The 16,210-nt window shown below is 36.6% G+C and overlaps 1 protein-coding gene across 4 annotated transcripts in view; it reads right to left on the bottom strand.

The window, feature by feature from the left end:
- The window catches only part of Usp9x (ubiquitin specific peptidase 9 X-linked), a 122,076-nt gene that overhangs the window by 49,075 nt on the left and 56,791 nt on the right, over window positions 1–16,210 (bottom strand). For all 4 annotated transcript variants that reach the window (XM_028875920.2, XM_037198866.1, XM_028875924.2 and 1 more), the window contains exons 15-22: window positions 13,091–13,178; window positions 11,831–12,173; window positions 10,568–10,663; window positions 9,795–10,006; window positions 7,455–7,695; window positions 6,659–6,808; window positions 5,803–5,923; window positions 72–202 (exon numbers count right to left, since the gene is read on the bottom strand). In XM_028875920.2, the coding sequence (XP_028731753.1) occupies window positions 72–202; window positions 5,803–5,923; window positions 6,659–6,808; window positions 7,455–7,695; window positions 9,795–10,006; window positions 10,568–10,663; window positions 11,831–12,173; window positions 13,091–13,178 (1,382 nt within the window). The remainder of the gene's footprint in view (window positions 1–71; window positions 203–5,802; window positions 5,924–6,658; window positions 6,809–7,454; window positions 7,696–9,794; window positions 10,007–10,567; window positions 10,664–11,830; window positions 12,174–13,090; window positions 13,179–16,210) is intronic.

The following is a 16,210-nucleotide window of genomic DNA, read 5'->3' on the forward strand; positions in this document are numbered from 1 at the left end:
TCTTCACAGTAATACATCAAAGATGAAATTTAAAGAACAAGAACTTCAAAATTGAAAAATCAAAAACCAACCTCTGTTAGGTATAGCACTTGTGAGGCAGAGGGTCCAAAGAAAAGTGAGTCAAGAGATGGACTAAGGCTGCTTTCTCCAAGTTTGGCATGGTCCAAACAAATAGCTCTCAATTTTTCTATTGTTGTACTATCTGTAAGGAAGGGAGAGAGAAAGCACAGTCTGAAATAAAACACAATTCACATCTATATCACTTCTAGCATTTTCAAGAGCATGGAACAGCAAACAACTCAGGTAAGCTTCTAAAGCATAGAGCCATATCTGAGTTGATTTAAAAGCAAACAAATGAGAGAGAAACAAAACCCTAATCAAAGCCTTTTAACATTCATGGGACCAGTCTCTCATCCAGGAGCCTCCAGTCAACATGCTCTATTCAGCTGCAGGAGATTTTTTTTTTTTTTGGTTTTTTGAGACAGGGTTTCTCTGTGTAGCTTTGTGCCTTTCCTGGGACTCACTTGGTAGCCCAGGCTGGCCTCGAACTCACAGAGATCCACCTGGCTCTGCCTCCCGAGTGCTGGGATTAAAGGCATGCGCCACCACCGCCGCCCAGCAACAAGAGACTGATTTTAAAAAAACACTTCCAAATGAACAGTTCTTACCTCCACATTTACTGTTTGCCTTATGACAGTATGTATTACCTAGTTTGTTTCGACAGAGCGACATCACTGTACCCAAGAAATTGAACCTTAAAAAGACTGAAGAAGGTGAAGAGGAGGAGGAGAAGCCTGACACTGTAGTGCATACCTTTAATCTCAGTGCAGAGGCAGGCAGATCTCTGTGAGTTTGAAGACAGCTAGAGCTACATAGTGATACTCTGTCTCAAACAAACAAAAACAAAACAACAAACAATCAAAACCTTGAGTAAATGATGGAACCAAAAAGTAGGACTGAAAAAGTGAGATCAATCTAGCTGATTCAGTAGATATGTCCTTGCTACCAAACTGATGGATAACCTGAGTTCAATTCCTAAAACATACATGATGGCAAGAGGAAACTAATTTCTGAGGTTACCTTCTGACCTCCACATAAACACGTGGCATCTATACAAAAAATGAATATATAAATGCAACAAATACATAAAAAAAGTTTAAGGCCAAGTGTGATAGCACATGCCTTAAGTCCCAATACTTAGGAGGTACAGCTCAAGGCTAGCCTAGTCTACATAGCAAGTTCAAAGCCAGCCAGAAATATACAGCAAGACCCTGTCACGAAAAAAGTTCAAAAAGATAAATCTTTGGGGCTGGAGCGATGGCTCAGTGATTAAGAGCACTGACTGCTCTTCCAGAGGACCCAGGTTTGATTCCCAGCACCCACATGGCAGCTGACAACTATCTGTGACTCCAGTTCCAAGGGATCCGACATCCTCACATATATGAAGGCAAAAACACAAATGCATATAAAATGAAAATTAAAAAAAAAGAACAAAGCATTCCCAAGTCTGTATCTTATGCTGTTCCAAAAAAAAAAAAAAAGTTCAAAAGGAAGCAACGAATGCTAAACAAATCATTTAAATACTGTTTATCTATCTGAGAAGTCTGAACCAAATGATTGCTTTGTGGCCATTCCAGCTCTTACACATATGTATATCTAAATAATTTTATGCCCCTGATCATATACAAACTTTTTAATTATAAATATGGATGGAAAAAAATTAATCTACCCACAATCTTGTCATCAATAGATGACTGTGGTCTTGGGAAAATGACTTATTTTTTGGAGGATGAAGGACAACACTGAGGAGGCAGAGGCAGGTGGATCTCTGTGAATTATAGGCCAGCAAAACCTACATAGTAAGACCCTATCTCAAAAAACCAAAAACCAAAACAAAGAGAAAGAGAGACATAGATAGAGAGAAAGAAAAGAGCTTACAACACACTTTGGAATATTTAAAAATATTCTTTACATTGAACTCCTTGAAGGAGGTAGCTCTTAGGAAAAGCAACTCATTCTACTTGGTAAAGCAATACATACTTTAACCAAATATTGGCTGTTTCAAATTTAGACACTATAGTTTAATTTTAAAAAGTTAACCAATTTGTGTGTGTGAGAGTGAGAGCGAGCGCGCGCGCGCGCGCGAGAGAGAGAGAGAGAGAGAGAGAGAGAGAGAGAGAGAGAGAGAGAGAGCGCGAGCGAGAGAGAGAGAGAGAGCGCACAAGTGAGTGCACAATGACACTGTTCACATATAGAAGTCTGAAAACAACTTTTTGGAGTCAGTTTACCCGATTCCATTTTTATATGGGTTCTGTGGATGGAATTCAGGTAGGTCATCAGGCTTCTGCCTTAAGTACAACTCAGCCATCTTACTGGTTCAAATTTAAGTACTAAATTGTGGTTTTATAAAATATGAAGAAAAAGCAACCTTTTAAGTTTTTTGCCTGAGCTTCTTGGCAAGAGCTCCATGTCTCCATCTGGTGGCAGGAAGTTCAAACCACAAGCTCAAGGCTTTGCTGTTTTTTTTTTTTTTTTTTTTTTTTTTTTTTTTTTCGGACGTCTCTTGTAGTTTGTGCTTTTGATTCATTGTAGAAGTGCTCAATCATAAAGCTGTTGATTAAAGGTGTTGCAACCTTTTGTTTTAAACTATGTTGTGAGGGATCCGTGGTTGGTATGTAAAAATGAATAAAAAGAACTTCTAAAAAAAAAAAAGAATATGCAAGTAAAAAAACTATGTTGTGAAGGTTTAATCTGTACACATAAAGCAAAAACTGTCTTTGGCAGGTCAGACTAAATGTAAACAAGAAGCATCTATAGAGCTGTCATATTATCAGTTAGGATGCAAAAATGTTCAATTGCCATTAAAAGACAGAGACCAGAGAGAGACTATTACAGTAAATGTTATTCAATTTTGGAGTTTTTGTTGTTGTTTTAAATATAATGTATTTTAGCCAGGCAGTGGTAGCTTTAATCCCAGCACTTGGGAGGCAGAGGCAGGTGGATCTTTGTTGAGTTCGAGGCCAGCCTGGTCTACAGACCTAGTTCCAGGAAAGCGAAGACTAGAGAGAGACCCTGTCTTGAAAAACCAAACCAACCAAACATACAAAAAACCCAATATATTTCGATCATATTTTTTTACTTTCCCAACTTCTCCTATATCCCTAACCACCTGTTCTCTTTAAAAAACAAAAACCAGAACAGAACAAGAAACCAGTAAAACAAAAAGTGCCAAAACAAAATAAACCAAGGAAAAGCCTACCAAAACACATGGACTTCATTTTGTGTTGGCCAACATGGGGCTTGCTGTAATTGATACACCCAGGAACAATCCACAGGAGAAAACTGGTTTTTTGGGAGTTAAATATTTCAGTATAAAAAGGTTTTAGTTTTCCTTTTAAAGGAACTCAATTATATCTCTCCTTTTTAGATCAAGAATAATAAAGGGTCGGGTGGTGGTGGCGCACGCCTTTAATCCCCGCAGTCGGGAGGCAGAGGCAGGAGGATCTTTGTGAGTTCCAGGCCAGCCTGGTCTACAGAGCAAGATCCAGGAAAGGCACAAAACTACACAGAGAAACCCTGTCTCGAAAAACAAAAACAAAAAACAAAAAAAATGAACAGAAGTAAGAAATATTGGAAACTAAAGAATAAGAAAAAAATCTATTGAAATAATCTTTTGTTAATATGTACTTCTATAATCACAACTAGCTCATATTCAACTGGCAAAATACAACTCAGATTAACTTAAAAAGTTAATCTATTTGTATGTTATTTTGTCCAGGCAACTGTAGGAAAGAACTGTTATTTTATTTTATTTTTTTGAGACAGGGTTTCTTTCTCTGTGATCACTCTGGCTTGTCCTGGAACTCACTCTGCAGACCAGGCTGGCCTCGAACTCAGAGATTCATGGCCATCACCACCCCACAAGAACTGTTATTTTCAGTAACAAAAACAAGCAAGCAAAACCCCTTTAGCCTTGCAGTGACTCAAGAGAAACCCATTCAACTTTTTAAAGAAAACAGAGTGAGTACTTGCAACCCAGTCTCTTCACAGAAAGTGGACTATGAAACTATTCTGATTAATAGATTTACTTATTTTTGTGCCTGTCTTAAACAAATGGCAGCCTATGAGTCCAGAACTCCAATTTTACCTGTGACATCTTCATTAATGTCAAGCCAGTCCTTCCCCTCTATTGGTTACATATATGCCTTTAAACTTTGAGGCAGCCTCAGCCACACTCAGCTACTTTATTGGGATGTCTAGATTCTTTGAAGATACTTTTATTAGTGCTCTATTTGAACTCTACATGGACTATCAGACAAACTATGTTACAAAATGAAAAATCATTTTGAGAAGGTCTTAAAATGTATGTGTGAACAATTAATGACAGGCACATAGAAAAAAATGAATGCTTCATTAATTTAAAGAACTGTTTTTTCACAATCTTGAAAATATAAATGTTGAACATGGATTTAAGCAAGTACTGGGAAGATGTGAGAATTAAGTTTTCACCAACATAGTAAAAAAATCAGTATACATCTAAAGTGACAAAGAACTGTAAAAGATACCCCAGGTCAATTAGCAAGTGCTCTTAATGGTTGAGCCATCTTTCCAGCCTCCATTTTTCTTTTACTAATATATAAATATAACCTGCTCAGTTTGTATAATGTTATTTGTATGTATCATTTCAGTGATACCACTTGGTACTGGATAACTATTCTAGGAGCCTTCTTGGATAAAAGTATTTCTCATGCTCCCTTAAATCCTTAGTTGTCTGTAGTTCTTTGTCTAGGGTTGAGGACCCATGAAATTTTCTCCTTTCATGTTAGCATGTCTACTGGTGTTGCTCCAGTTCAGGTCTTGTTTAAGGTACCTTGTAGCTGAGTCTTAATGGGTAAACCATTTTCCTTTTTTTTTGAAAACTATTGAATTAAGTTTGTGTCTAATGTGCACTTGTATGTGCGCATGTGCCATGGGCACACAAATGGAGGTCAGAGGATAACTTGAAGGAATTTGTTCTTTCCTCCCACCGTGAGGGTTCTAGGAATCAAATTCAGGTTTTTAAGGCTGATGGCAAGCACCTTTACCTGCTGAGCCATCTTACTGGCCCTAGGCAGACAGGTTCTACAAATGGCCACAGTACAAATTTTAGAGTTTAGAGCCAAATGGTCTCTGCTGAGTTCTTAACCTGTTGATTGACAAAAAACTGCAAACAATATATATGAATGAGTGGGGCTGTACACTAGCAAAACTTAAAAGATAATGACTAAAATTTAAATTTCGTAGAATCTGGTATCAAACATGAATGCTTTAAATTTGTTACATTTATCTGTATGTGTACATATGCGAGTGAATGGCAAATGTGTGGAAGTCAGGGACAGTTGAAGGAGTTATCTAACATGGTTCATCAGATCTGGAGGCAAACACTTTCATTCATTGAGCCATCTCACAAGACGCCCAAGAGATATCTTTTGGTTTTATTTTAGCCATTAAAAAATTTAGACACATTCTTTAACTGCTGAGCTGTATAAAAATTAGTTGTAGGAATATTCTGGCCTTCAGACCTACAACCACTGAGGAATGGTTCATTTAGAAAAAGAATTTGTTGCTGAGCGGTAGTGGCACTCTGGTCTACAGAGTTCTAGGACAGCCAGGGCTACACGGAGACAAACTCTGTCTAAAACAAACAAACAAACAAACAAACAAACAAACAAACAAACAAACAAAAACTGTGTGTGTGTGTGTGTGTGTGTGTGTGTGTGTGTGTGTGTATCATGCATTATGTCATCACTGAAAACATCTTACCTGGTGGCATAAGTTTCATAAGCACTCTTGCTCCATCTCTAAGAGGTGGCATATTTAGACTGCTCCCTAAGTCTGCAACTTGCCAAAGGAAAGAGATGTATCTGGGATGAAGTGACATAATCTAGAATATAAAATACACAAAATAATTACCTGTAAATTATTCTTTGGATTCAAAAGGTCTCCCTAAAATTTAAAATCTCCATAGTTTGCTCCTGTTGTTCTTCCTCATCTTACCTTTACAAATTCTTCAAGATGCAGACCTAACACATCATCTTAGCCACATTTGCAATAGCTTTCTATTTATTAAACTATTTCCTCTCACCTGCATATAACTTAAGATGACTCTGGACATAATAAAACTGCTACCATGCCACTACTAAATTCCTAACCAGTTTGTTCTTACACTGAAGTGGTTGGTATTATTGAAGACATTAAAGTTCTTAGGAGGAGGTTTGAAGAAGAGGTCAAGAATGGGAAATGTCACTGTTTCTTTGGATACAATTTGAGAAAGATTATAGATATTTCCCTACATACGAAGTTTTGAAAGGATCCACTTTATAGGACAAATATATAAGACCGTAGTAGCTTTCTACATTTATATACTGAAATGTTACAATTTAACTCCAATAGATTAACTATATGCAAATATAACCAAATAGTAACTACAGGGATGTTTTGTTTAAACTTTCGACTTAAAATTGCCTTTCAGAAGACTTTACTGAAATTTATATGGATAATTGTGTAGCTATTTTGCCTCATTAAACAAAGAGTTCTGCAACAACAACAAACCTTTTTTATGTACTTGTCTATTCTCAACAATTCTAGCATAATGCCTTGCACAACTGAATCTACTTACCACTCCAGGCAAACAGCTTTCCACTTCTGGGTTGGGGCCATCACTGTAGTGATTACCATGGTTTCCAGGAGATCCAGTTGAGGAATCGGAAGAGCTATCCGGACTTGAAGGCATATTGGAGCTTATTTGTGTAAGTTTGGCTGTAATTAGCTGAAAATGATACATATTAGAATTAAAGACAAGGAAAAAAAAACCCACATAAAACAAAACTTAGAACATAGTAATATACCAAAAACAGAATCCAATTTTGCAGGGAACCTGCAATACCCATATAACAGTTCACAACTGCGACTCCAGTTCCAGGGAACCCAATACCTTCTCTTCTGATCTTTAAGGGCACCAGGCACACACATGGTGCACAAACATACATGCACGTAAAACACTCATATACATTAAAAACAAAACTAGATGCTAATATTTTCAAAAGTGCATTTAAAAAGTACTCTCTCTTTTTAACAACAATTTATTTATTATGTATACAGTGTTCTGTTTGCATGTATCCCTGTAGGCCAAAAGAGGGAACCAGATCTCATTACAGATGGTTGTGAGCCACCATGTGGGTACTGGGATTGAACTCAGGACCTTTGAAAGAACAGCCAATGTTCTTAACCTCTAAGCCATCTCTCCAGCCCCTAAAAGGTATTCTCTTGTAACCACTTGTTTTGGATCTATTATAAGTATCCCAATGCTTGTTTGGGTTAGAGTTATAACCCTAACATCTAACATAATTTTTAACCATGAAATATAGGCTGAGGTTCTATTAAAAATTTCTCTTTTGGTAATTATATATACTTACTGATTTATCTTTTAGGTTTAATTGTCCAATCAACTTTCTGTCATCTCCAGGATCAATCAGTTCACCACCCACAAAGAGTTCAATTTTTGTATGAGCTACATTAGCTTTAATGCGATTGAGAATACATCGTCGAACTGAACCAATTGTATCATTTGTATGAGACCAAACTTCCAAGTCATCTACTTGTCTGCCTTGGTTTGGAAATCGAACTATAAAAGAGAGGTGTTTACCACGGAAAGCTCTGGTGGGGAAAAAGAAAAGGAAAATATACTCAGATTTCAAAATTTAGCTGACAAGAAAATAGATGGAAATTTAACATTGAATATTTTCTTATTAAACAAAAGGAAGTAAACTTAAGACTTTTTAGTGCCCTGAAAATAAATTTTTTTAAAAACTATAAACACTGCAATATCCAAAACAGTGAGTATATTCCATTGTTATTACTTTTATACCCATGGCTACATAAAATGATGTACTGACATGTAAGAAATCAAATGGTGCCTCATTCCAGTAATCCAGCCACTGCTGAAGTACAAGGATTACAAGTTTAAGGCCAGGAAAAGCAACTCAAAACAATTCTGTTCAACCAGCTCCCAAAATTAAGACACACATATAGTAATACTTCATTCATTTTTATGCTTGTAAAGTCTAATTCACTAATTCTTGCTCTCTATAAATGTGTAAGATAAAATTAACCTTGAGAGCATCAACAAAAAAGCTGCTACAAAATTTCCTGAATTTTATTTATTTGTGATACAGGGTCTCACTGTGTAGCTCTGGCTGGCCTGGAACTAGCTGCTATGTAGACCAAGATGCCCTCAACTCAGATGTGCCATCCGCTGCCTGAGTGCTAGGATTAAAGGCATGCACTATCACCCAGAATTGCCTGAAAAATTCTTAACATCAAGTCACTCCAAAATTACATTATGTTGGCATATTATCTTGAATGTATGATACAAAAAAAGGGAACTATATACATCAAGGAAAAACTTTACATAAATATCTGAATTACTAAATGGTAAGACCTAAAAAGAATACAATTAGAGTATTTGAAAACATTTCCTTACTATATTGGTTACCTGACAAGTCAGTTTTAAAAATTTATCCCCATTACTTTTCAATCTGAGTATACTATTTTGTTGTTGTTTGAGATAGGGTACATAAGAACTAGGTCAGGTTCCTAGTACCTTCATGACAGCACACCTCACAGGGCTCAAGTGTCTGTAACTCCAGTCCTAGAGGATGTAATGCTTGTTTCTGATCTCCAAGGTACACACATGGAACACATACATACATACATGTAGGCAAACACTCATAAATAGAAATTTTAAAAAAATCTTTAAAAAAATGTAACTATGCACACTATGTTCTTTTTTTTTTAATAGAATCTCACTACAGAACCTTGGTTGGTCTAGAACTCATTATATGGACCAGGTTAAGTGAGCCTCAAACTTGCAACCATTTCCCTGCCTATGCCTCCTAAGCACTGGGCTAACAGGCATGCTATAATGTTTAACAGTATAAACAACTATAAAAACTGAGGCTGAAGGGATAGCTCAGTGGTTAAGAGTGTTTGGTACACAAGCACAAAGCATGAGGATCCAAGCTCAAATCCCCAGCTCCTACATTAAAAAGTTAGAAGCACTTGTAACTCTAGAAATGTGGGTGGCAAAGAGAGGATGATTAGGGCTTGTTGCCAGTCTAGTTTCAGGTTCAGTGAAAGACCTTGTCTGAAGGGAATAATAAGGCAGAGAGTAACAGAACAGGACATCCAAAGTCCACCTCTGGCTTCCATGAGTGAGCATGGTGGGGGCATCTACACACATACATGTGTACATAATACACAATTACATTGAAACGTGGGGCCTATGAGGTGTCTCAGCATGTAAAGGAGCTTGCTATCAAACCTGAGGACCCAAGTTTGGTCCCTGGGACCCAAAAAACCCAAATGGTAAAAGGTAAAGAATTGAATCCCTCAAATTGTCCTCTGAGCTCTACACTTAAACCATGGCATGTGCACGGCCACACACACAAAATAATTTGCTACACAGTGAGAATATGTTTCAATGAAACAAGCAATCCCACAAACTTTTTAAAAATGCCATATAAGCTCTGACCCACTTCCTGTCTTAGGTGTGTTTTTGTCCCTAATAAACTGTTCTACCACAAAAATAAGCAAAAAATTTCCACAAGATACTTAAGTTGTTAAAGGGTAAGCACATTTTCAAGAAGATAAATCTCTTCTTCTCTTTTCCTTGTACACATTATTTAAAAAAGGAAATGGTTAGGAAAATGCCAAATAACTAAGAATTAATCCCAGCTGATCAGTTATTCACATACCTTGACATAGGCAGAATTGTTCTTTCTTCATGGTAATCACTGTCACATTCATTTATATATTCTCTTAGAACAGTTAATACTCGAACCATTCGAACAGCTTCCTGTCTTGCACAATTAATACTGTCTTTGTCACCATCCAAAACACACAACGTGTCATAAGAGGCTTTCAAACGATCAAAGCAAGACTGAATGAAGTCTTCGTGGATCACCACCTACAAATATAATGGGACAAATAAAGACAGAGCTGAGAATACCTAACAATGCTGCTCTAAACAATAATAATATTTAAACAGACAGTCTACTGTTGTTAAAAGGAAGCTAGTGTCAAATAAGGACAAATGAGATTAAAGAGAAATTTAGAGGATTATGTTACTGGTTATGAAAATAAACACAGCACAGTCTTTCCTATTTCACTGTAACTATCAACATTCAAAATAATCCAACCATTTCAAGATCATTCACTTTGATAGTATTCCATATAAGACATACAAGAACTTGATATTTAAGAATATGTTTTTTGTATGTATTTTGAGGTAAAGTGTCACTATACATATAGTCCAACCTGGCTTAAAACCTGTAATTCTCCTGCCTCAGGCTCTCAGATGCCAAGATTGCAGGCATATACTACCATGCCCAGTTTTTATATATGTTTTAAAAAGCTAAAACAAAGCAATTTCCAGTAACTTCTAATTAAAAGAAAAATATTAAAATCATTATAGTTTTAGCAACTGGAATTCTAACTTGTAGAAGTTTTAATACACTCTGATCCTCACCTGATTGACCTGCAGCCTTGGACCAAGGTTTGTGTATATCTCTTTAAGGAGATCTATAGCTCGGCTGGCAATATCATCATTACTCTGAATTACAACCTACATTTAAAAAAAAAGATAAAGGTTTAAGAAATGTTTTAGTTGGGCATTTAAATTCAAATCATATCCTTAATTATTTTCAATACACTAACAACATAATGGTTAAGTCGACTAAGTAAACTTGGGACAAACAGATCAAAACAAAGAATAAATGCAAGATGCAACTTTTTGAATAAAGAAATTTAAGAGTAAATGACATTTTACTACAAATAAAATATGCTTTGACCAAACACTGAGTCTTTCAAGAAGTTAGAAAGAAAACAAGCTAGTTAGAAGAAAACAAGATATTAACATAAATACAAGTTAGTACAAAAATGCTCCCTTCTGTCTCTCAGCTCCGTAATGTTTATAATTCACACCTTATTATACTGGTGGTTTTCAAACTCCGTTCCAAACTCTAGGGTTTAGATAAAGTGTGTCAGAGCTGACCCATGTTTAAGAGGTTTAGAGAGGGCAAGGTGAAGAAGCCTGAAGACAATGAACAAAAATACACAAGCTTCCTCTATTCAACTATGTTTATATTTTAAATTATTATGTCAAGTTTGATTACTGCTATTATTATTTTTGGAAATCAGGATCTCAATCTGCACCTGTAGCCTCAGGCTGCCCTAGAACTCAAAATACTCTACCTTCCAAGTATATACCACCCCACTCACTGTACCTAAATTGCAAATTTAGATTTATAGAAGGGTTTGTAATATTAAAATATGTGGAGAAGCTTGGGCTAATCCATGGTTAAGTATGCACTACCTCTCAAGCCCTTCTACAGCTTATGAACAAAACCAAAACAAACAAAATACAAAACTCCAAGCTTTACTTATTTGAAAAGTTAAGTACTAAATACCCCACAAAACACCCTTGTCTACGTTTGTGATTTGCAGACATTTAAAACAGAAGTAAAAAACAGAAGCAACTATATATAACCAGTCTAATTTTTAAAGATAGAAATAATATAAAACATCCTAAAAGACAGTTTAGCCTTAAATAGATTAACATCATACTTTTCTAGGTTTTAAAAAATGTTAATATCAATAAGGAACACACAAATCCCAGGCTCCTGGGATAAGCATCAGAGAATACATACATAATTTTTATGCCACATTTAGTTATAGTTACTTATTCAAAAACATCAGGTCAATGCTGACAGAGATCCTATTTTTGACTTACCCTCCAAAGATAGTCTAATCCTATTAACTCCAAATCATCCATCATATAGGCTCTTCTTTTTGCTACTAGCTTTCCTTCTCGACAATTCACAGCTTTGAAGAATCTCTCAAAACACTTCATTCCATTTTCAGTTAACAATGAAGGATCAAGCTGAAGCACATTGCTTTCAAAGAAGTCCTTATTGATATCAGGATCTAAGTCTGGCTCGTCCCCCATTAATTTGGAATACCACTTAAAACAGGCTTCACGATCACAAAGGTAAACTGCATTTTCAGCTAAGCACTTCCATATTTGTTTTGCCTGAGGAGCACACAGCCACAGTTGGCCATCCTTCAATAAAAATCTTAGAAAAACATAAAAAAAAATTAATTTATTTGACACAACACAACCTACTTGTTTATATATGAAATAATACCTCTATCACAATTTAACTACAAATGTCAGTTCTTTCAAAGAACTTGTCAGTTTTGTGGTTTTTTTTTTTTTTTTTTTTTTTCCGTTTTGTTGTTTCGAGACAGGGTTTCTCTGTGTAGCTTTGCGCCTTTCCTAGAATTCCCTCTGTAGGCCAGGCTGGTCTCGAACTCACAGAGATCCGCCTGCCTCTGCCTCCCGAGTGCTAGAATTAAAGGTGTGCACCACCACTGCCTGGAACTTGTCATTTTTTATCTGAGAGTTCCAGGACAGCCAGGGTTACACAGAGAAGCCCTGTCTGGAAAACAAGTTTAAAACAAATGTCCTTTAATAAAAGTAAGCATTTCTATCATATAAACAAATATAAGAAGTCTATCCTAAAGCTTAAAATAATGAGGTGAATGTTAACCACCCAGGGACTAATATTAAAGCATTCAGCAACACAGGAAGACATGGGACTCCCCTCCACCCCTCATACAGGGTTTCTCTGCATAGCCTTGGCTGTCCTAGAACTCCCTCTATAGACCAGGTTAGGCTCCAACTCAGCAAGATCTGCCTGACTCTGCCTCCTGAGCACTGGGATTAAAGGTGTGCACCACCACTGCCTGGCTTGACATTTGACTTTTTTTTTTTTAGTTTTTTCGAGACAGGGTTTCTCTGTGTAGTTTTGGTGCCTGTCCTGGATCTCACTCTGTAGACCAGGCTGGCCTCGAACTTGCAGAGATCCACCTGGCTCTGACTCCCAAGTGCTGGACATGGGCCTTTTTATGTGGGAAAATAAGATGTGACAAAAGGAAAACCAAAACAAAAAACCCCACCAAAGATAGCGTATTCAAATATCAAACAAACCTAAGAAAGTTAAGCCGTTCTTGGACTTCTTGAACATGACTATATCTACTTCCCAGTCTCACAGTTTGTGGGTCATAGTCTTCATGATCTGCAAATTAAGAAAAATACAATGCATTATTCATATGGATAATCATACCACTGCTGATTTTAACCAATGACCTGTCAGTTTAAAAAAAAAAAAAAACATTCATTAATCTGGCTGGGGCGGTGGTAGCACACACCTTTGATCCCAGCACTGGGAGGTAGAAGCAGGTGATCTCCCATGAGTTCGAGGCCAGCCTGGTCTACAGAGAGAGCCAGGACTACCAAGGCTACACAGAGAAACCCTGTGTCAAACAAACAAACAAAAAACGACTAATAATTGGTATATTGACAATCAGTTTTCCAACCCATTTAATATCCTAACAAAATGTATTTCCTTGATACAACCCAAAGTAAATGATCTGTTAAATGTGCTATTAAAATTCTTTAGTACAATCCTTTTCCTCTTTCATATGCTGTAAGTTCTGGCCAAGATATTAGAGAAGTGATGCTGCATCCTCCTGGTATTGCAATCGGAAGGCAGATCCTATCACCTTGAGTCAATCCTCACGACGCTCACTTTGATTACATAGTTGAAGTAGTTTCCACCAGGCTTCTCCACTGTCAAGATACTATTTTTCCTCACTAACATCAGCCCTGCTCTATTCTGTGTTTAGTTCTTAACACCTTGGACATAGAGCTTTATTTATTCAATGAGTACATTTATTTTCATTATTTTGATTCTGTTTTGGGAATAAAAGCCAAATCCTTCATCCTTTTCACACAAACACAATTCTTTGGTCACTTTCATACTTTTCCCAGTAACATGTCCTTGCTCCAGGCCTGAAAACAGCTCCATTTCTCCAGGTAGGTAGAAAATGTTGATAAAATAATTAATTCTATCTTTAATTTTTTTTAATTTTCTTTAAAGTCAGGAAGAAACCACCATAGACTTAGTACTTCATAGCTAATAAGGAAGGAAAAATGATGGTAAATTATGTAAATCACATTTCCATTAAGTGTTTAGGTCAGCACATTAACTATCCTACCATTTAGGAAACCAATGAAAACTTCCAATTAAATTACCAATTAAAGCTTCAATGATAACTGAAAGGTGGTTTACACTTTGCTGTATGCACAGAAAAACTTCAAGAAGACTGGTAAGCATTATGAAAGCACTAGTAGTTGTAACACAAATACTGGTAAGAATGTTTAGTAAGTCCATCTTCCTTTATCTAAGAATGCTAACATAGAAGGTGGAGCTGGGCAAAGTGGTGCACACCTTTAGTCCCAGAACTCGGGAGGCAGACTGTGGAAGGTGGATTTCAGGACAGCTAGAGATACACATTAAGACCCTGCTGGGTGGGAGTAGAGGAGTAAACACCCAAAAGCAGAAGGTAGAGTCTTCTGACCATTTGACTAAGAATATGCCCACCCACCCCCCCAAGCTGAAGATGCTTGTGGTGATGAAACATGAACAGAACATATACTTGCTGTGGAACAATCTTTTTGTACACTTTAAATATTTGTTGCTCTCACTGGTCTAATCAAGGGCTGAATTGCCAACAGTTAGGCAGACAGATAGAGGTTAGGCAGAACTTGAGGACAAAAAAGGGTGCTGGGAAGAAGGAAGGCGGGGTCGCCACATGAGGCATGCTGACACATGGTAGATCATAGATAAGAAATATGGGTTAATTTAAGTTGTAAGAGCTAGTTAACCACAAGCCTAAGCTATTGGTCAATCATTTATAACTAATAATAAGTCTCTGTGTGGTTATTTGGGTTGAAAGGACAGAAAACCCTGCCTACATATACTCAATGTTGATGCAATGGTTACCTGTAATTCAGAGTATCAGTAAACTGTGGAAGTCTGACATTAGCCTGCTGAACATCTTATCTATAATGAATTCACACAAAACCCTAACTATGCACAAGCAAGTTCTATAATTTACTACACAATTGCAAATTCAGAAATGTTGGCAGATAGTATCACAGATGTAACTTAATGTGAGTTCAATACGATTTTAGTAGCTTTAAATATTATCTCTTGCCCATATTGAAATATCTACAGGCTAGTGTTCACTAGAATAGTGTTGTGAGTTAGAAGAAGAAATGATACGAGGACTGATTAGGACAAAGAGAAGGTGTGTGATGTTGATGAATTTAGAGGAAAGAAAAAAATCCAGACCTTACTTTGTGCCCCAGATATTGTTTTAGCATAAATAATCTGTTCAAGGTCATAACAGATACTATGTTTGGGTCATTATTTCAGATTCGGATAATATGTATGCAGACTGACAAGTAGCAATGTTAGGGAAAAAAACGAATGCAAGCATTCTTGTGACCATGAAACTAAGATGAGGCAATAATTCATGTAGAATTTGACTCAAATTGAGTAGAAACTAAACTACATATATACCACCTCCTAAGTACCCCAAAGCAGAGTCCCCAACCTCTGACAATGAAATGCAAGTACATAAAAATCAGCAGCAAAGCACACATAACCTGCATGACTCTTACTTGGGGCAAAGACTACACTGATAATTACAATGACTCTGTATCACCAAGAGATCATAGAAAAAATACAGTGCTTATGACCTTCTTATTTCTCTCACTGATTATGGTTTTCGTTGGTATAGAACATTTATACCATATGATTGTATACCTATATGGTCTTCAATGTGGTGATGAGAAGGAAATTAAGACTAAAGTGACCAAAGAACACCATTTGGTACTCCTCAGCTGCCTGATGTTTAACTATTTTCTGGCACCTCATATAGGAGGACATTCCTGACATAAAAGGGAGAAATTTAAGAGCAGAGTCAACAAAATCAGTAGGGCTATCTTAAGAGTTGACTTTTCATTATGTTTATATGAATTTTTAGTGTTAAACAAGTTTGGTGATTTATAAATGCCATGAATTTGATTCAATGCTAAGTCCATTCAATTGACAGTGTTATAAATAGTCACATTTTTAATATACACCATTGCAGATACCAAAAAATATCAAATGAATGGTATATATAGGAACCATGTCTAACTCAGCATGTAGTGCTGATAGTATGTGATGTTCTCTATGGCTGTGGAAACAAATCAGAA

This window comes from Peromyscus leucopus, chromosome X (genome assembly GCF_004664715.2).
Source record: "Peromyscus leucopus breed LL Stock chromosome X, UCI_PerLeu_2.1, whole genome shotgun sequence".
NCBI classification, from domain to species: Eukaryota; Metazoa; Chordata; class Mammalia; order Rodentia; family Cricetidae; genus Peromyscus; species Peromyscus leucopus.